Genomic DNA, 20,941 nt, shown 5'->3' with positions numbered 1-20,941 from the left:
ACATACCTGAAGCAACTCGATAAATGTTCACAAATTTATCGGGTTGCTTGTCAGTAACTATAATGTAACATGCATTCTCTTGTTCTCTCCTCTGAAATGGTCACTTCGATGCCACATAGTCCAATACCGTTGGAGAAACAGTTGACATTAATATATTTGTGAAAATACACGTGAGAGCTTTGATTGGCTCCAAGTTGCATTGGGTTTTGGGTATTGATTTATTTTCAATCGATGTAACTGGGATCGAACTTCCAGTTACCATGCGTTACAGAGGACCGTCCGACTTAAAGCCAATATCTTACGCAAATATATCAATTCCAATCTTTGTTAACGTCAGATTAATCAGCAGGGAAGTGATAAGGGGGAACAAAATGGATATGGGGCTTATGGCAAAGCGATATCGACCAGGCATCTTTCTGGACGACTGCAAGATATTCTAGAAAAAAAAAACCCTGGGGGATTATAACAAATGATTCGTCTTATTTGATTTGATCTTGACGACTCCTTCTGGATCCGTTGATAAGGTTATTGGCTCTATATGATGCCATATACCATGTTTACCCAAATATCTTATATTATAAGTGTGTTTGGAATTTCAACAGCAGTTATAGACAAAGTGCCATGGGTGTCTTTCTTACGTTGAAAAGGTGTTGTGCCATAATCAAGTAATTGGCAGTGACGACTAAAACCTGTCTAAACAGTAACAAATTGATTAATCAAATGATATATCAAATAGACATCAAGCATAAATCTATACGCTGGAGATATACGTTGAAGATACATCAATTCAAAAATGCATAGCCAGTGAGAGTTTAGGTTGCTTGAAATCGTTTTCTCATGTATGAAAAATGTAGGTTTTAAAGTGCACTTTTCATTCATAAGAATTCGTACAGAACTTCAGAGTAAGTCCACCGACAGTGACAACGACCGTGTCTCGTCTAGTGGCATAAATGATTTGTTTCTGGCCACAACACCATTGATATAGCTGCTTTACAATTTTGTTCGATTATTTATAAAATATCATCAAATTCATCAACTTGGTCTCCTGATAGAGAAGGCACGGCTAACAGAAGTATGATATGTTCAGAATAAAGCACTCAGAAAAATGTATCAGTTGTCTTTTCACGGATTGCCGTTCGTTGACTCGATCTTCTGAATGACGACACGAATCTCACCTAGTTCGACCTTTTGTAGACACTCTCTTAACAAGGCATGTTCCGTACATTCCCGGGGCTGTCCTTCATCCATTGGTACGGAATGTTGGCTCTGGAAAATGATATGCCCAATAAAAACAAATAGAACCTAATCAGTTGTAGCAATTGTATATTGTTGTACCATAAATATGTAATGATATATGATGATAGAGTTATTAGGACTCAAATGACTGTGTATATCTGCTATATTGTATCTGACCCTTACCTCTTCACTCGTGACATCAATGAAAAGCGGCCTGAGTGCCGATTTGAGCTTATCATGAATAAACAAAGGTTCAAACAAACAAAAAGTTACGTATACTAGGAACAATGAATCAATCAATCAATCTAAAACCTTTATTGAATTGTAGAGTAGGTCATGGTACCCTTTACAATGGATTGTCCACTGGATAACGATAGGTAAAGGTATTGCCACGAAGAAGCTTAAAACGAGTCTTCATATTATTTTTAAAATGTGGCATGGCATCTTGCATATACTAGTAAGACTTTTTACTCTGAAGAGATGGCTTTCCCCGATAAGGCCGTAATCTAGCCTAAGGAATAAGGCAAGTTAATGAAGATCCTACTTACCTCCTTGACGCGATGTGTTTTCTGCCAGTAGATTTCACAAAGGGCAACAACAACTCCTACCAGTAGACCACAGAACAGCAGGTAAAACACGCCCTGAAAGAACATCGTTTTATGTTTGAAATAAACTTGAACTTAACTAAGAGGCTCGGGAGATCAATCCATGGTTATGGCAAAGTATTAGAAAGACTTACCTACAACTTTACGTGTTTAGGTACATTGATACAAACTTTTCGGTTCACTATTAAGCTTCTTACATTTGAAGGCTTTAGGAACGTACCTTTAAATCAGCTAGCGTTAGACCGCTTGCATCGGCACTGGGATCGGACCCATCTAATGAGCACTCAGATCGCGGCCACCACCGGTCCCGTAACGTGTTGATTCTGCCCAACTCTCGCAACTGTAAGATGCTACACATCGCGCGAATCGTTGTATGAAAAATGGTTGAAGATTTAGATATGTGATGATATGAGCTGTTACATAAAATTTGCTGACATATAACCAGCCTCCAGAGTCGTACAGAATTTCTACTATTTTGACAACACGTTAGACCAATAACAAAAGTAAGGTGATGAATTTTCCTTTTTAGATGTTGTTTAAAAGTCAACCACATAACATTCGGTAGTTGCTATATATGAACACTGAGGCAAAAAATTATAAACTGAATGAGGGAAAGCTGGATTTCTGTGATTTAGCCTGTCTCAAAAACCTGGCAAGTTCCTTCATCTGGAAAATTTTACAGATCTTTCAAATCGTCAACGCTATCTAAATTCAAGCGTATACATAAAAGTTTGCCATGGTTGGTGCGTGTTTCAAAAAAAGACAAATAATGAATAATCAAAGTCATTTATCTTACCCGATCGTGAGTTTTTCTGTCCAATGACTGCCATTTCTCGTCGCTATCCCATAACCTCCATAGACAAACGGTGCCCCGACCATGCTCAACTGGCAGTCCGGATCTTTCATTGCCTATTAGTATGAGAAAAATGTTTCATAAAGTATCTAATTGACTTTATAAGAGTAGTCTTAAACTTATCAAAAGTTCAATAAAAATGTGTAAGGTAATGATCATTCAGATTGATTCGAAAAAGTCTATTGAAAATGTATCTAATACTACATGTATGAAAACAAATGGATATATACATACATGCATGCACATGCAAAGGCTTCTCACTCATCAATGGACCATGTTTTCAGCCACCTTCTTCAACAGCACAAACAACACTACCATGCCCTATATCTTTGTTTATTATGAATGGCTGAATAGCCAGTAAACGTAAACGTGGTAAGACTTTGTTAGAAAAAAAAAAGACCGAAAAGGTCAAGATGCCAAAATGTGCATAAATCAGAAACGGAGATCTGAATGATGCCGTCTCTGGTTAGCGTCGGCTAAAACATTGCATCACATCAAATAATATATCAAACCATTATATGATATCACGTGCCATGCTACATGGTTTGCCTACATTATGGAATTACCTCGTACACGAAATATGTGCCATCTGTTATAAAAGCATATCCTCCTTGTCTTGCCCTGTCCATTCCCTCGTGCAGGTTACTGACAAAGCTTTCATGTGGGTTTGCCTTCATGCCGTACCAAAGTCTCTCATAGATAGAACTGGTGCCTAAGAAGATAAAAGGAAAGAAGTTGTCAGTAGCTCCTTTTATTTCTTCCTTTATGGATCTCTTTTATTGTCAAGAAGTTAATGACTGAACTGTCATTTTAAGATTGAGCATAACGTTAACTACCATAGCTTCACATCTATGCCCTAATGCCACCACATTAAAGTAAAGTTGCTATCTAGGCCTTCTGAATAATGCTTTCAACACCTAGATATATGCATACATGGGTGATAGGTGATGCTACATTTTGTAGATGTTATCGGTTTCTTTTATGAGAGTTGAGGTTTATTGCCAAATTCACAAAACCCAGTTGATGGTGATCATAAACATTACGTACCTGACAAAATGTCTTAAAATCATAAGATACCCACCTTCTTGTGCTTTGAAGAAGTCGTAGAGCGACCCGTGGTTGACGATGCCGAACTTGACTTTGGTTTGCGAGGCGAGGTCGTCCAGAGACGTGACGGGGTGCTTGAGGCGTTTGACGGTGAGGAAGGCCGTGAGGTTGGCGGTGTAGGTGGACACGACGATCAGTACGAACAGCCACCAGAATCCAGCGATGATTCGTGTGGAAAGAGACCGCGGCGGTGGCTCTCCACCTGTTAGATGTTAAAGTACAGAAATGTTGCTCGAATCCTATGTTATACCTTAAAAAATATATGGCTGGTCGATGTTATCCATTAGTTACACATGTTTGATGAAGCTCTTGCCTTCAATAAAAGTAGCGAACAAAGACAACATTCAAAAGAACTGAAAACTAATTGTCAAACTTGTCACAAGAAATTACGATATGCCAAGTCTAGCCAACAATCGTCGCTTACACTACCAGGCATAACCATCAATGTGTATCAAATGACCAAGAACAAATTTCACATTGAACGGAATTTTGTGTGTACCTATGTAATAAAATGCATGCGTTGGGTCATTCAAGTCACATTTGTTGCGTTAGGAGTGTCAGCCCATACAGCAAAGATATACCAACACATTTGGACAGACCCCTTTTCGTCCATATGGTAGACCATGTAAAACCCCTTGCTTCGAGAAAGAGTAAGAACTTCCTTACCCTTTCGCATCATGGACCAGTAGACGAACCAGAGGCTGTTCCTCAGGTTGAAGGCCCTGTCGTTGTCGGCGTGTCTGTCCCCGGCGTTCATCTTCAGCCTCAGTCTGCTGGTGAGGAACAGCAGGATTCCCACCGTGAACATGCAGGTCACGATACACAGCCACACCTGTGAAGGTAAAAATAATATCATTCGCCTGCTCTTCGATTCTCTACACAGGTCTGTAATGTCATCGGTTTGTAATCACAGACTTTACACAAACGGTGTAACACTTGCGATATTCATCACTAAAGATAAAAGATAAGTTGAAACACTAAAAACCACTGCACAACTTTTATCTATTTCAATAACCCTTCATCAGGAACTTCGGCCCATCTACACAGTCATACGGATCTACCGTTTCAAAGGTGCAAAAGATCTTGTATCGTGCCTTCTCCCGGGCTTATCAAACTCGCAAATGATAAACCTCATTGTACGTTATTAGATCCATTTCTTGGTCTATGTGATGTTAGACCATAGACATTGATCTCCTCTTGGACTATAGACAATAGCCAATGGAAGAGGAAGACTTATTTATTTGTGACAGTATTTGAGGTTACGCTTACTACTCGTTGATGCAAATAGATTATTTTATTACTATGTTGAACAGGTTTTTTATCACCTGCCAATGGAATGGGTGGGTAAATGCCAGGATGTGCCTATCTTCCAGTGACGGACTGCGCATGACAAGCACGTTGCCATATTCCATAAAAGGTTTGGTGAAGTCAACAACCTTTTCCCTCAGTGACGTAATGGTCAGCGCAGAGACGGCCAGATCAGCTTTCTGTAAATACGTGAAATACTTCAACATTATATTCTTCTGAAATATGGCATTTATTTAGAAAAATAAGTGTGACTACCTTTTCTAGATGGTTGCCTCTAGAAGTTTTCATTGACGTCATGATAATCATAATTTGAATACCTGCGTATAATTGGATTAAGCAATGGTATCTTCGTATGCTTTTAAAGACTTATGCTGTGATCCAGCATCATCGGATGCAGACGACGTCAAAAGAAAATCATGTATAAGAAATTCCTCTGTACCTTTTAATAATCTCTGTTAGTCAATCTTTTGCGATAAAGCAATACACAGGTCAAGCAGGCAGATGAAATAAAATGACATAAGTAAAATAAGATAAGCGACTTGAATTATTTCAGTGCTGCATCGAATAGAGTGTAATTAAAGTAGCTTAATGTGAAAACATAGAAGCGTTCATTTACATATACAAATTAAGATTTTCATACCTTATTGACAATCTGACCAATGACGCCCGTCCAGTTTCCGCCAGGAAGTTTGTTGCCTGCGATATTGTCAGGACTTTCGTACAGCTCATACTTGAAGTCCAGAACGGATGAAAGATCATCCAGCAGATCCACACAGAACCCACTCCACTGGAACCCGTCCGGACTCGCTCGCTTTACTATGAATGGGGATCTCTGCAACACGGAAAAAATATGGAAAAAATTTGGTTATCAAATAGGAATTAAACAATAAGATCCGTCATCATCATCAGGAATCAAACAATTAGATTATCATGAAGAATGTACAAAAATAGATGTTAAAGAATGTAGAATATAAGAAAATAAAGAATACGAAAAAAGTTGGTTATTAAATAGAAATTAAACAATCAAATCAGTCATCATCATCAGGAATCAAACAAATTGATTATCATGAAGAATGTACAAAAATAAATCTTAGAATATGTAGAATATAAAAAGATAAAGAATACGAAAACATTAGCCGTCATTATAGCTGTTGCCCGGTCTTTACTAGAAAATGAAGGTAAACGGGGTGTATATGTATGTAATGTATGTACTATGTTTTTTTTTTTAGTACAGCGTATTTACGTTGCTTCAAGGTCACTGTACATCAACAATTACAATCGTTCTTTAGCTGCCCGTCAGATACACGAATGGCTGATCACAATATTGTGTCAATCTACTAAACATTGTCTTGTAGGTTAAAATGCCTAATGAAAATAAAAACATTTCAGTGAAAAAAGTAAGGAGAGTCTTACCTCGAAAACAGCCACCCTTAGCACTGGCGTGTTCATAGCTGTGGTCTGAGTCAGTCACATACGAACTGTGTCAACAACAAAAACAGATACTTGAAAGTGTGTAGCCCAAACGCCTTAACCAACGACAGCCTGTGTTAGGTCTGTAAAGGTGTTCAACAACAGCCATCAAGTACAGCAGATGGAGCAAAATACATGTAATAGCCTGTACCGCGGTAAATTTGTCTTAAATATATCAACACCGATTGGTCGCAAAAATGCAATGAATATTGCATATAGATTAAGCCACGAACTATGAAAAGTTAGACGTATGCTTTCATTGCCTACAGAAAAGCTGATATGCTTAATACACCGTATCAATTTCGTTCAAGCAAAATCCCCAAGGAACAATAAAAACGTTGCGCGTCAACATTCTCCGTGCATTTTGGAACCAACTCCAGCCCAAATGAGTTTTGATAACATTCACAGGTTATGTACAAAGACAATTTGATTGACATTATCATTAAATCAACACGTCAAAAGAATAAATATTCTGTTTAACATCAGCAGCTATCAAGCACTTTACATGACCTGTTATATCTGAACATGTTTGCAAGAGTGTTAGAATAGGAGAGTAATTCAAGGAATGTCTCGTAATTCTGTATAGCCCCGCCCACAATGCTTCCTCATGAAGTATGTTTATGTAAATGTGTTTTAGTCGTGTTTAATAAAAGCAGGTACATTGTTGATTCACATGAACTAAACAACAAAGATAACTTGTTTTCTTAAACAACAGAATATTTCTAACGAGCCGTTGCAAACTCCCCCACTTGGTACCTCATACACTTCGCCGTAAGAAAAATGGCCCATTATTCGCCCACAGTTTCGACACCCCCAAGCCGAAAGGGTTATACGGTCGTTTCCAAGTTACACCCAAACTATAAAGTCTATGTATCATAAAAAGGGGGTGGATACCGAAAATTGCTTTCTGCTGAGATGGTATATTGCGCGTTAGGTTCAATAAACATAAACCCCAATAGAACGTTGAGTTTTACCGCAGACTAATTAAACAATAACTCTTCGGCAACGGCTGCAAGCTCATCGCAAGTTTTGCGCTTATGAACACATTAAATATCATTATTGATTGATAATGTGACCAGGATTTCGATCCCATCTGACGTTTATATATCGATTAACCATTTAGAAAATATCTGGTTTGCGGGCAGATAATCGTTACAACTCCCAGGACGGATTTTACACTTTCCAATTATGAAGAGTTATTGACACATCAGACTTGTTTGTCGATACTCATGACTATCTATCTTTTTTATATTCAGCCAGCGCATTTTTGTGGCACTCATGGCCATTGGCTTGGATTCAGCTTTCTTTTCATTGCGTTTTCCTCTCCGATAAAAGGTAATAAACGACTTTTACCATATTATTTTTGAATAACAAAATCGGCTTTGGACGTGACAAGATTCAGCCAGCTCATTCCTGGGACATCAATGGCCCATTGGCTGAGATTCAGCTTTCTTTTTATTGTATTTTCTCTCCGGTAAGAGGGAATGACGATGTATTTCTTGGAATAACGAAATCCGAGTTGGACGTGACAAGATTTAGCAAAAACAAATCGTCGAATGGAAAATCACTAGTGCTGAATACAATGTACCTGTCTGTACTCTGCATAGGCAGACTGAAGTGATGAAGAACGAACTTCAGAAAATACAGGGGCAAACCTTACCTTACAGAGTCATGGTGTGTTAATGTGAATAGAAGATATTATCTTTTCATGGTTCTGAGATCCTTTGTGGACGGAATGTACACTGCTCATAAGACGAGATAGTCACGATATATACGTCAATTGTATTCACTAAACGATGATCCGAAACGGAAATACTTTTGTAACTTAACAAAAGGTACATGTATATACAAACTTTGCTTCCACATTGGTTTTTTTCAGCTGGTGTGTTAAATGGCACGACGCTTGTAATTTCAACCATGTCCGAAGTAACCAACCCTTCCCTCACCATCTACAACAAAATCAACTTCACGAAGCAATCAAGACTCAGGAATCCTCCGGCGTGTGATTTAACTTTACTAATTCCACGAGAACAGATGCTACAGGCAAAGGGATTTCATCTTGGCTTCCGGTAGTAATTATGATCGTCTCTGGAATTACGAGAACAGCGTTAACTCTATCCCTGCACCTAATGGCCCTAATTACCTCCACAGGGTTCATGCTTAGTGTATGGAACAAGGCAAATTGCTTAGTAACTGGTCGTGCCGTTATAGCCGGCAATGGGAGTTTTATTGGTAGCAAATTGTTATGGGCGAAGTTTAAGTGTGGATACGATGTCGTTACCATCCTCTCACTCCAGTGGTATGGCACTCACTAGTTAACAACATATTTCCGAAGCAATTAGACGTGGCAGGGGTAAGATGCCTTTATAGCAATAGATATAGTTGCATATGTGTTAGTAGTGTTATCTGAATTTAAGAAATATCTTGTTAAAAACTACGATATTTACATTTTTTGTCAAAAAACTAATTGATAATTACATGCACTAAGGTCTAAGAAACTGAATCTTCCTCAGCCAAGTAAAACCGTTAGACAGTCTTTGACCGAACGATAAATGAATGTACGCGACAAAATATTAGAATAAAACTGATAACTACTGGGCATGTATTCGTTGTATAACAAGTAGCTCTGTGTAAGTTCTGTTATTTGAACTAAAAGATACAACGGTTATTACTATCATTAACATTGCAAGTTCCTAATATCCTAATATGGCAAAAAGGAAGTGTGGCTATGTGATATCATAAGTCATAAGTTACAAAAATGTATTTTGAAACTAGCTCCATTATTGGAAAGGTACCGGTAATTTCGCAAATGATACATCCCATTGACCGTAATAGAAAGAATGTTCCTCTCTTTTCAACATTGCAAAAGGTAATTTACGCCAAACACTAGTAAAAGATACTCATGACAGGCAACTTGATATGCTTTTGGAAACGGTCAGACATTGAGTAACTGTTATTTGGCGTATCTTATTACCTTGATATCTAACCTTCATCGACGTATCAAAGGTGATTTAGCTCTTACAAATAACATAATTCATCATGATTTTCTTTAAATTCTCTACTTTAGAACCCTTAATGTTCCTCCAGCTCACGTTTCACCTATCCAGATGATGCCCTGAGTCATTCAAATGTCAAAGAATGACATCGTGAAGTGTAATCCGCTGCGTTGAAAATGGTACCAATTTCACGGTAAGCGCACTTCTCCGTTAAACTTTATATTCTGGGCATTTTCGTTCTCCTACCATGGACGTATGAGCGGCGTTTAAATGTTCATGTCCTCACTCAAAAAACAGCGACAGAACGTAACTATCGGGCTACAACTATATGGAATATAAACGTATCAACTTACCAAGCTAGGTTCACCAAAATTCAAATCATTATTACATTCTGGTACATTAAAAAGAAAAGTAAGTTATGACGAATGCTTACAAACAGAAATACCTTCTATAAAAGGATATTTGTAATGGTAAACATAAAAACCACATATGCCTTAATCTGGTCATATCGATGCAAATTTAAATCATGATTGATAATCGATGTATACATATACCCCAAAAAAGAGCACTTCAAGCTGCCAAATTTCACAGATTAGATAACATGCTCTCATCCATACATCAAACTAGAATCTGTTGTTCACTGCAAACACACTGAACATCGATCTTAAGATGCCAGATGCCTTAATCAGATAGATACTGAATGTGGCAAGTTGAGTCCGTGATAAATCGTTTCCGCCAACCACATTCCCAACCAAACGCTGTCACTTTATCAGGAACATGATTTTCCATCTGTTGTGACTCATTGACGTTGAGATATGGTAAGATGATTGTCAATATCACGCTTCTTGCTCTTTCGGTACGATGAATCCACGTTTCTTGCTGATGTTAATGCAAAATGGTTATGATACGTACACTAGAGCGCCATAAAAATTCAGGGGGAGCAAAATAATTTATGTATTTATTTATTCTTTGACTCAGGCCGAAGGCCCATATCAAAAAACAACAAAGACAATTTACAGGCATCTTCATATAACAACAACGACAAAAGTATTGCATCAAGTAGTGTCGAAACGAGCAGGCGGGAGAACCAATCGACAATAGTAAGGCCAGTGCCTGCTCAGAGAGAAAACCTCGGAGTGGCATAGCAATTGTATTACGCTGTTTCTAGACGCAAGGAGGCGCGTCACAAATGAGTGTGCCACCTTACGCCGCCTGGCGTCGAAGGTATCAAGCCGACAGCTCGAGAAGAGTACAGAATTACTAGTACTCCTAGGCTGAGACATTGACATCTTAAAAGCGTCATGGTAAGCCACCCGGAGTCTCTGCATTGCACCGGCACTGTGGCGTAGAACACCTTACCTTTAGAGGTGGACATTTCTAACGATCAAGTATGTGTAAAATGTGTTATAATGGGCAGCTAATCAATCTATGCCAGCTGTTCTGCAGCATTATTGGGAGGCAGTTGCCAATTACATCGCTAAAGAAATAACTAATCACTATGGGGAGTCAGACCAGACCTCAACAATATACAATTACACGGCGTATGAGCTGGCTGGGCAATTCTGTAAGACTCTTACAAGGCTGACTTGCAAATCACGTCATACTTTGGAGTCCGCAGGGGAAGATACGTAGGGGAAACGAAAGGAAGAACCACAGCCTGACAGTTGAGAGGAATATCAATCAGTAAATGAGCTGGAAGCATTTCAAAAGAAAGGCTGCCGATCGAGAATGCCAATCTAACTGACTCGTGTGCCAGACAACACGGGAGCTCCAAGTACTGCGGCATACAATCGAACTTAACGTGTACAACTAACACTGCGCTTACCTACCGTGAAGTATGACTGCCCTACCTTAATCAGAATTTGATGTGTTCCTCTTGTCACACAGCCAAGCTAGGCACTACTGTACCTCTGTATCAGCAAAGTTGGATCTAATGTGATCACCCTCTCCACGTTTATTGATTTGCCTTAAAGTTTATATATGAGCAAATGCCAAAGATTTGAAATAGTCTTCGCTTTCCCTTCAATTTAGAATTGATGCAAACTTCAACAATTCCAAAATGAAAGTGTCATCTTCTTGCGAGAACAATCTAACATCATTGCGAATGCAATGGAGCAAAAAGGAACATTTATGAATAGAGACATTGATGTTCGCTTGATGGTAAACTGGCCTTAGCTTCCTCACATATTTGGGGAAATATGAGTGACAGAAACCTACAGTTAAAATCATGAACAGTCAGTGACATAGCCTTGTGCCATCGCATGAATAACCCCTACGCCATATTGACTGTCTTTATCATAGAGCGGATTTTATGAAAAAAAATGGTTCATAAGCTGTGAGCTGTATTTCATAAGGTTTGATCCTGGATGATCCTTTACTATTATGTGATAAAACTAAATTAAGGGTGAGAGCGTGATGTTCCCAGGGGCAGGCGTCTATCCATCCACAACCTTATCTTATTTCTCTGGGACTTTGAAACGTATCCACGCCTCCGAATGACCTATTTTAGAACTGGGAGGTCACGCTGTATTTTAACGCCATCCGTAGTTGACATATCATCTACAACACGCGCTTATACGCTGCAAGTGAAATGTTATCATTATGACATTCCAAAAGGCCTGACTGTATTTTTTGTTTTATAAGACGAAAATTGGAAACACTCATGATCAGCGATGTGCTGATTCATATCTATCAATGGCCTACCTGCGTGATTCATACTTTACCCTCAAAATGTGCAACTTAAAAACTTATGTTGAAACGCATTAACGCACCGAGAAATCTGTATCGCTAGACATCATGTTAAAAGGGGATTGAACTTAACTCCAAGAAACAAGAGTTAGCTCATCTTCGACCAGTCGTCTTATCTGCATTTCAAATCAGTTTCTGGATGATCGATTTAGAAAGAAGAACAGATTTGGTGTACACGTGCAGTTGAAGCTTTCAGAATAGTTGCTCTCAATTATCACATCTCTTTGTGTAAAATCAATATCTTTATCTTTTAGTTTCCATTCACAGACATTGACCTATCGGCGGTGTGTTCCATACAAATAAGACACTCATCCTATATTTGGACGTAACAACATGAGAAAGTACAAACGAGATGATTAAAAACCAATAGTTCAATGAATACATCTGATTAACCTTTAGCCCTTTAACTCATCAATCTGTAATATTGTTATTGACAAATAGATGGATTTCGTGACTTATTTTAGAAGAATTTGACTCCTTTGAGACACCACTCGATGATTTAATCATTGTGCGGCGAAGCCCTGATTGTCTAATTCAATTTTGGACCTCATGCAATGTTAACGCTTAGGCCTGCCAATGAGATTGTTAGCCAGCAGTGGTATTACAGAATTGAATTGAAGAAGTGCGTGTGGAAACATGGGGGTGTCGGACTACACATGTAGGTGTGTGGAAACATAGGGTGTTGGAACTTAGGGGTGTTGGGACAAAGCGGTGTCTGAACATAGAGATGCAAGAACATTGGGGTGTAGAAACATAGAGGCGTTGGTACATAGGGGTGTAGCTATCTGACCTTGTCGTTACTTGCGAGCTTGCACTGTTGAAGTTTCTTTCTTCGTGGGGAAATTGTGTAGAAGTCAGAGCTATGTATATGGACCACATACTGCAACCCAGTGTAATGTACTGCCCAGCTGTTTCTCATGGATATATAGAGCATGTCATAGTTATGCATTGACGTGCCATTAAAGCCTCTGTCACACATAGCAGCCATGGCCTCACGACCTTCTCCAGACCATGATTGGAAGTAAGTCGTGAGCAAGGTCATTTGTGGTCTCGATTTGGTAGACGAGATTGTGTTACAGACTTAAAATTGTGTCAGGAAACAAGTTTTGACAAATTCAAGTCGGGAAAATCATATTTAGCTTGCATGCGATAATTGTAATAAGAGGAACGAACTGGAGCTGGAATAGGATACATTTCGGGCTATTCCAAACGCAGCGCCGACCTTGTTTGAAGAGTGGTCGGGAGTAAAGTCATTGGAAGTTCCTGGATGTGTGTCAGGGGATCAATTTGGTAAATCGATCATTCCTTATAGCTCATGAGTGGGGTCGGGTCATCACAATAACGCATGTTTATCAGGACACTGAGAACCTTCTAGCCGCATCGTTTCCGCACATGTCTTATGGAAATCAAGACGCGTGCACAAGACTTTACATGTCTTTTGTTACCTTTCCACCAAAATAATACTGTGCCTTCCATTTTAGAATTCGGTTTATAAAAGTGCTTCTGCCTCATCTGGATGTGGTTGCAGGGTTAATGACATTGCACCGCAGTATGCCGAACTTCACATTAATCAATGCTCTTTGCATTGGATCCAAGGCCGGCATCTTAAAGTGACCTCCTTTCTTATCTGTCAGAGATAGAAATAGATCAGATAGTAAAACTAGCTTTATTCAATAGTGAAAGTCTACAAAATACTGAATAGATAATGCATAGATCCCTCATATGTAGCTTCTTTAAATCACATAATCATCCAGTGTCAGCGTACTCGCATATGCAATTCTCTCAGAGCTTAAAGAGTGATATCACACATTACTGCCGTATTGATTTTTTTGCGTTACATTTCAGGAACAAATTGGTTTGTATACATCATACAGTACGGACCGGATATCAACTTAGAAAAAAAGCAATAATTTGTCGTCTTTCAACCTTATCTATACAGTTTTGATCTAGTTTGTTGTGTAAAAAGTGCATCTATGCTTTTATAAGTCTCGTGATTTATTTTCAATAAGGTATGTGTTGATTTGTAGTAGGTCATATGGATAGTCAAGTCATGATTTAAGTAAGGACACTTATATCAGTCCGACTATAAGAGCTGTAATGAGCCTCAATATTGTGGAAAGTCTGAATGTTAATTTCATAGTTCAAATGCATGTCTAAGTAACGTATTACCCTCTCGACATGGCCTACATCTCAATGTGTGACGTGTGTGTTGTTTCAAAAGTATTTCTACCCCTTTAAACCCCAAACTGTTATAATCAGAACTACATTTATGTAAAATTGATATTTTTTTACATGGCACAAACGTATTGGGTGACGATATGGCACAAACGAATTGGGTGACAAGCAGTTTAACCAAAAAGACGTTATTCAGCAGCTCATATCCACGTCTCATAGTCAGCAGTGGTTTGAATATGCCATTCATAGAATGGAACCATCTCTCACATATAAGACCTTTGTTCACCTACGTTGAAATTGTCAGCCATCGTTGTCAAAATAATCATAGCAAAATGGCGTTCTCTTACCGTTAAAGTCCAACTGAAGGTAGATTTATTACGTTCCGTTAGACTGGGCCCGTTTTATGTTCAGCAGAATGCGTTCTACGTGCTGACATTCAAGCCGCTAGTACCTGATAATAGTCATGTTCACATTCAGAACAGATTCGATTATCATTCCTGTGGCAACAGAAGTAACATGCACATACATGTACATCTTGCGCAAAGTCCCTTCACATTGCCTGAAAAAAAGCAACACAATATTAAACTGTATTGTCTTTGAAATATCATACTAACAGTGAAAATATGTCATCTTTCTTATATCATCTTTCATATGTTTCACATATCACTTCCCTTAAATGTGTTACAAGATTTAGTTACAGTTATTTTAATTATAGATTAATAAGAAAACGTCAACATGAAAGCAGGTGCGTTTGGCAAATAGAATATGTATAAGTTAATAGTATCTATTGAGTATTTATAAGAGAGTAGTATTTCTTTTCTGAGCCTCAATATTTGGCCTGTTTCCTGAATACGAGATCCGCATGTTAAAAACCATGTGTTATTCACACCATTAATGGCAGGGCATGTTACTCCCTCACTGCACTTAAACCGAATAAATGTGAGTCAAGGGCAAGTTTTATTGCCATCTTTGAGAAGGTCACACCCCGGTGCTGGCCATCTTTCACGCTTCAGCTCCCTCTGACGTTCTTATAGCCCGACTTGGTCTGGGTAAATGCCAAGAGGAGTCATTACCCTTTATTGCAGTACGTGATGATCTTTTAACTAGATTCTCCCGCTTTGGTGATATTCAGTTCTCGTCAGTACGTTTTACCAACGTTTACCATGGCCCGAGTGCCGTCGCTATGGTCGCGATTCGCTAGACATTGATGCGTTGGAATCTACCTCGATGACCTCTACCGAAAACGGTCAACCCATGGCCTCAGGATTATCGGGAAACATTGATGCTTGGCAAAACTTGATCTATGGTATCAATGTCACACGCAAATCCACGGCATGTTCTTTACAAACTTGTGTTCGAGGGTTTGTTTGTGAACAGCATAGCTCACGTATCTGTGGATGGGTCCGTATGATATTTGGCATGTGGACAGGTGTCGGCAAAGCAAAGGACATGTTCGATTGTGGGTCATCAAGCGGCTTTATACTGTACTGCAACAGAACGTCCGGTTTTCGTATACTTTGATCCATTCATCTCTGCCTTTGGCTAAACACTAAACGGTAATGAGGCCTACGTAATGACCAACTCATAACAGCTCTTAAGGAGATAATGACCATCAGACCAATGGTCTTAATATAGAAAGGACAGTAGCTGGTTTGGTAGCTATTATGTTTACGACGTTTGAAACATGATCAGCAATTTCAATGCAACCAAAGCTGCCTTTCATAGAAAATCATAACACGATGACTTAACTAGGACACATTCCAAGCTTTCTAACATTTTTTTACATCAACGTCTATCATTGCAGTTTATAGGTCATGTAATTACTGACCATCCCCAACTGACTTGCTCCCTGATGGAGGCCATTAACAGTAATGGGGTGTGTATGTGTGTCATCGGTCAGACTATGTGACCAAAGAAATAACAGCTTATCTAACAGTTATTGGGACAATAAATATGCCAGCTAAAAATTTTTCAATACGTTGTATATCATCAATCAAGAATGTTGTGACTTCAAAAAATGAATATTTGTTTATTGTGATCCCTTCAGTTACCACGCACAGCAGTTCTACATAAATGGTACTGATGAAAAGTATAAATCTCTTTACTCACCGTAATATGTTTCTAGCATTACGTCGTAGCTGTGCCTTAAAGATATAGTGGGACAACATTAAGCCCATTGAAGATATTTTGCAACCGTGACCTTAACCCTTGATAACAAATGAGTGCTCAGATCCAGTGTATATACAAATAATTACATGTGTGTATGTGATTGCTTTTGAATTGTAGTGCGGTCACTGATTCGTTCATTATATTCCTACACCTTGGATATGTATAGTAACCTCTCTGTATGATATTACGGCGTGAAATGTGAAAAAAAAAGAAATCAAATCAGCATTACGTTTCTATGAAAATCGTTGTCTAGCGGTAGATAGCATTGTGTTTCTAGTAAGATTAACTACTATAGCGTAACACTCCCTACATCAATAATAAAGACACCTGTATTTTACATATTGATACGTCTTTAAATAGCGTGATTGGCGCTTCCGGGGCCCAGCTGCGGCAATCAATGTTTGGGTATCTGTGACATTAAATTTTCGACTGAATATGAGAATTTTCTTGTCATCAGTTTAGTCATACTGTAACAAAGGGTTTTAGTGTTTAGTGTACGAGATGTCTTTGGTATGCCATTTCCATAGCATGGGAATTAGTGCAGTAGTCCAATACCACTTGGAGCCTAATTCAAACGCGTGTCTTTACTCGTATATCATAGCATAGGAAGTAAAGTAGTATTCCGACGTCGTTTAGATGCTAATTTGAACGCGTGTTTTTCCTCGTGTATCATTTAGTAGGTACCAATGACTGTGACCCAGATACGCCACACCAAATCATGTAGGCTTAAGAAGCCATTCCGTTCAGGGGCCTCTTGTGCAAAGGTAAAATAAAGGCAATAGATTTCATTACCATTAGCAACTCTTTTTTGGGGCACATCTACTCTTTTCAGATTCAGATTCAGATTCATTACAATCAACCTTGCATGTACCATCATCATGTTTACATGAAATTTAACCTGAAATATGTTGATAGTTACATAAAATTGAAATCGTTACATTACATAGTATAAAAATCACGCATATCACAAGCGAACAAACATGGTTAACCCTCAAACCACCGTATGGGGTCAAAACTGACCCCAGGCGTATATCAACATGTGCCATTTTGACATTTCGAGTCGAAAACAAAATTCCTTCTATGAGTTTGTTTCTATATATGTCTTATAACTTCTCACAAGTTTTTACCGAGATTGGCTCATTGTTGATTAAGTTATCCTAGAAAGTTTACGCATGGTCCAGTGGGGTCAAAACTGACCCCAGCAAAATCTGCACTCATATTCCCTATTCTTTGATACTTGTCATCTAGTAACATGTATGATAAGGGTTATTATGATCATAGTTACAAAATATAATTTTGTAGAAACGTGAAAAAACAAATTTTTCAAATGAACGTAAATATTAATAACGTTGCGACGTATTATGACGTCATTTATGTGACTTTATTGACGAAAACCAACAAATTGGGTATTTCCATATAATTCAAAGGTACACGATAAAACTTAAGTAGAAATGATGTATGATAAATCATAATATATCAAAAGACGTTATTTGTAGATGGCAACAGGAACGACGTCAAAATGACGTCATAAAAATCATATTCCTATCAGGTTACACTAGCGAAATCGGCCATCTTGATTCCGCCATCTTGAATTACAGTATTTTAAATGCATTTTTTCATCATATAACCTTATAACACAATAAAAATGGACCAAAGCGTTTATATTAAGATTGTTTCTGTTTGAATAAACATGGTAATGATGAAATTTGAGGTTGAAATAGCCGGTTATAGCTAATCTAATTATATCGTCCGCCATCTTTGATTTTGACCGATGACGTAGTCAAATATGCATAAATTATGAATATTAAATCAAAAAAGTGATAGTGAATTAATTTTGTTGGTATTGATGTCAGAAAATAAGTGCAGTTTAAAAAGACAGCCCTAGAATTACATTGTAAAATCCAAAATTAGCGACTTTTTCCAAATATGGCTCGAAGAAAGAGGTTGCCATAGCAACATGAAAACCTTGATTAGTTATTTCATTCATTTTAAATTGTTGCCAACAAAATTCTAGCAAAGGTGACCAAGTTTGGTTGTTCTAGCGTAAGACATTCAGATGCTATATGACATCAAGTGTTGGCGCAGGCCTCAAAAGAGCCCGCTTGTCTGAATAGCGTTAGTTGCAAAAGACGATGTTCCCTATTTTTGCATAAATTATCATAATGAACAGAAATTATTCACACCTATTCATGTCAAACTGTCCCTTATAGATTACTTAAACTATACATATATACAAGCCACGAAAATAGTCACCAATAAAGCTTTATTTGTAGAAAACATTGTGGGGTCAGTTTTGACCCCATACGGTAAGATCAGTCGTAAAAAAGCTACGGTGGTTTGAGGGTTAAAACAGTTCAAACAGATCATCGATATGTTGTTCCAAAACAATCTGGGTAAATTCGAAGTCGCAATCGCATAGCAGCAGATTCGTTCTTATTCTCTTAGAAGGTCATCCTTAAATTAAGGTCAGGTACGTGTCAACCGGGGTGGGCCCTGTATGGTGGCAGATGTGATTTTCCCCCCATTGGTAAAGGTCATTATTGACTGCTATTTTTCGTCAATGTGCAGCGAAAACCTCCTTAGTACAACGACTGGACCCAATTGTATCATCTGATGTTGTTAGGGGAAGGGAGAGTTTTGATGCATTATTTATGTTATATTCACGACCATTGTTTTCCCAAGGCCAAGGATTAAGGTCGTGGCATGTCTAGACTAAGATCGCGGTTATTGAACTACGGCTTACAGCAACGGCAGCGCGTGCGAGATGTGGACTTACATATTTTACACCAGAAACGTACATGGAAGGCATGCAACATATACTAACATGATTTCACCAGGGTACATAACTCCGCCATCCTGACAAGATGCAACCAAACAGATCTCCAACCCAACGTTCTCCAGTATAATGCACTCCTGTATATCCAAACTGTGCATACCTGGGGGATGCTGCACTAGAGATCTCTAAGACAAGCAGTTTGTCAAAGTGGCTGATTTATGTAACCCGGCGGATTAATGTTAATTGAGGTTAATCATTTTACTATCACGCTATTGGGCAATATCAGGTATTTGGGTCAATAGGATATATCCGAACAGAAGTAATAATTAAACTAGACGTATTTGAAATACGGGTCAAATACCTTGAATTAACAGTTGATGTAAGAAAATTGATGATTATTACGTGATATTGTCTTATGACGAAATAAACCATGAGGGATGGGTGTAACATACAGATTTCCATCGAAAATCACATACGCGAAAGGAAAAGGTCTATTCAACTTAAAATGTACCATTCATATTATCAACATTCCCTATCCGTTTACACTGTGTGATAGGTAACCTCATCAGAGTCATTATATTGAGGGTCTGATATTTGTTATCCAAAATTTGCAGCGGGATCTTGGCATGTTACCCAATGTTTAGTAGGTCTTGGTCAAAATATGATTTCACCACAACCATGCAAGCAATAAATACTTTCTGAAAAATTCATGTTAACTCCTGTGGGATGTTGTCTATTTGGCCCAAATCGTGTTTTCTATGATTCTTGACGAAGACGATAATACAGACCTTGTTTGAATAGTGCACCCGTACCCCTTACTAGTAAACTCACAGACCACAGAAATGCTTATTAGTTTACCACTGTCACCACATAATATAACATAATCTTACCTGATTTCTTGTTTTGTCTCAATCAAGGCTGCAAACCCGGCAGAGTAGCAGTCATATCAGGAATAGGGCTAAACTCGCGCTGGGGAGGGTCCGAGCTGAGGTTCCTCCAGGTAATCACTTCAGCTGCAGCTATAGATTGTGAACTGCCGACCTCACGGTTTCACGGATTGCAGAGGAAGTAGTTTGTCGTCTTTTGAAGGGCTGTCAATCACAGTGATACGTAGTACATGACAGTCTCATACATGCACAACTGTGGCGGTCCCTGTGGTGCACAGTGCTCCGCAGACAAGAAGTATTCACAAATAGAAAAATCTCACTTGAGTTCCTGCTATGTCTCACCCAAGGCGGCAAAATGTAGAAGGTAACCACGTCAGTACTGCAGCTATAGATTGTGAACTGCCGACCTCACGGTTTCACGGATTGCAGAGGTGCCAGTTTGTCGTCTCATGAAGGATCGTCAATCACGGTGAGCTGTGGTACATGCCAGTCTTATAAGTGCACAACTGTGGTGGTCTCTGTGGTACACCGTTCTCCGCAGACGACTGTAAATGATTTAGAGACTTATTGATTAAGCACGGTCAGAGCGCTGGCAGCGCGGCCAAGCCACA

General features: G+C 38.7%; 1 protein-coding gene across 2 annotated transcripts; it reads right to left on the bottom strand.

Annotated features, from left to right (window-relative positions):
* Nucleotides 1–557: 557 nt before the first annotated feature.
* On the bottom strand, nt 558–20,941 carry LOC136443736 (glutamate receptor ionotropic, delta-1-like). Of its 2 annotated transcripts, XM_066441088.1 has the most exons (11): nt 20,334–20,941; nt 6,523–6,587; nt 5,750–5,941; nt 5,127–5,288; nt 4,468–4,633; nt 3,776–4,003; nt 3,261–3,406; nt 2,638–2,750; nt 2,062–2,191; nt 1,785–1,877; nt 558–1,266 (listed from the first exon to the last, which is right to left on the bottom strand). In XM_066441088.1, the coding sequence occupies exons 2-11, from the start codon at nt 6,556–6,558 to the stop codon at nt 1,123–1,125; spliced, it is 1,410 nt and encodes a 469-aa protein (XP_066297185.1). In that variant the 5' UTR covers nt 6,559–6,587; nt 20,334–20,941; the 3' UTR covers nt 558–1,122. The 2 variants fall into 2 exon arrangements, with proteins under 2 accessions (XP_066297185.1, XP_066297186.1); XM_066441089.1 differs by lacking the exon at nt 20,334–20,941 and having other exon boundaries at nt 6,523–6,632.

This window comes from Branchiostoma lanceolatum, chromosome 10 (genome assembly GCF_035083965.1).
Source record: "Branchiostoma lanceolatum isolate klBraLanc5 chromosome 10, klBraLanc5.hap2, whole genome shotgun sequence".
Classification (NCBI taxonomy): Eukaryota; Metazoa; Chordata; class Leptocardii; order Amphioxiformes; family Branchiostomatidae; genus Branchiostoma; species Branchiostoma lanceolatum.
This window is presented reverse-complemented; position numbering and strand designations above follow the sequence as displayed.

Coding starts and splice junctions, on each gene's coding strand:
- LOC136443736 (XM_066441088.1), bottom strand. CDS start 6,558: ATGAACACGCCAGTGCTAAGGGTGGCTGTTTTCGAG. Junction 2,751..3,260: donor GCACATATTTCGTGTACGAG/GTAATTCCATAA, acceptor TCATACTAATAG/GCAATGAAAGATCCGGACTG. Junction 1,267..1,784: donor AAACACATCGCGTCAAGGAG/GTAAGTAGGATC, acceptor ATCATTTTCCAG/AGCCAACATTCCGTACCAAT.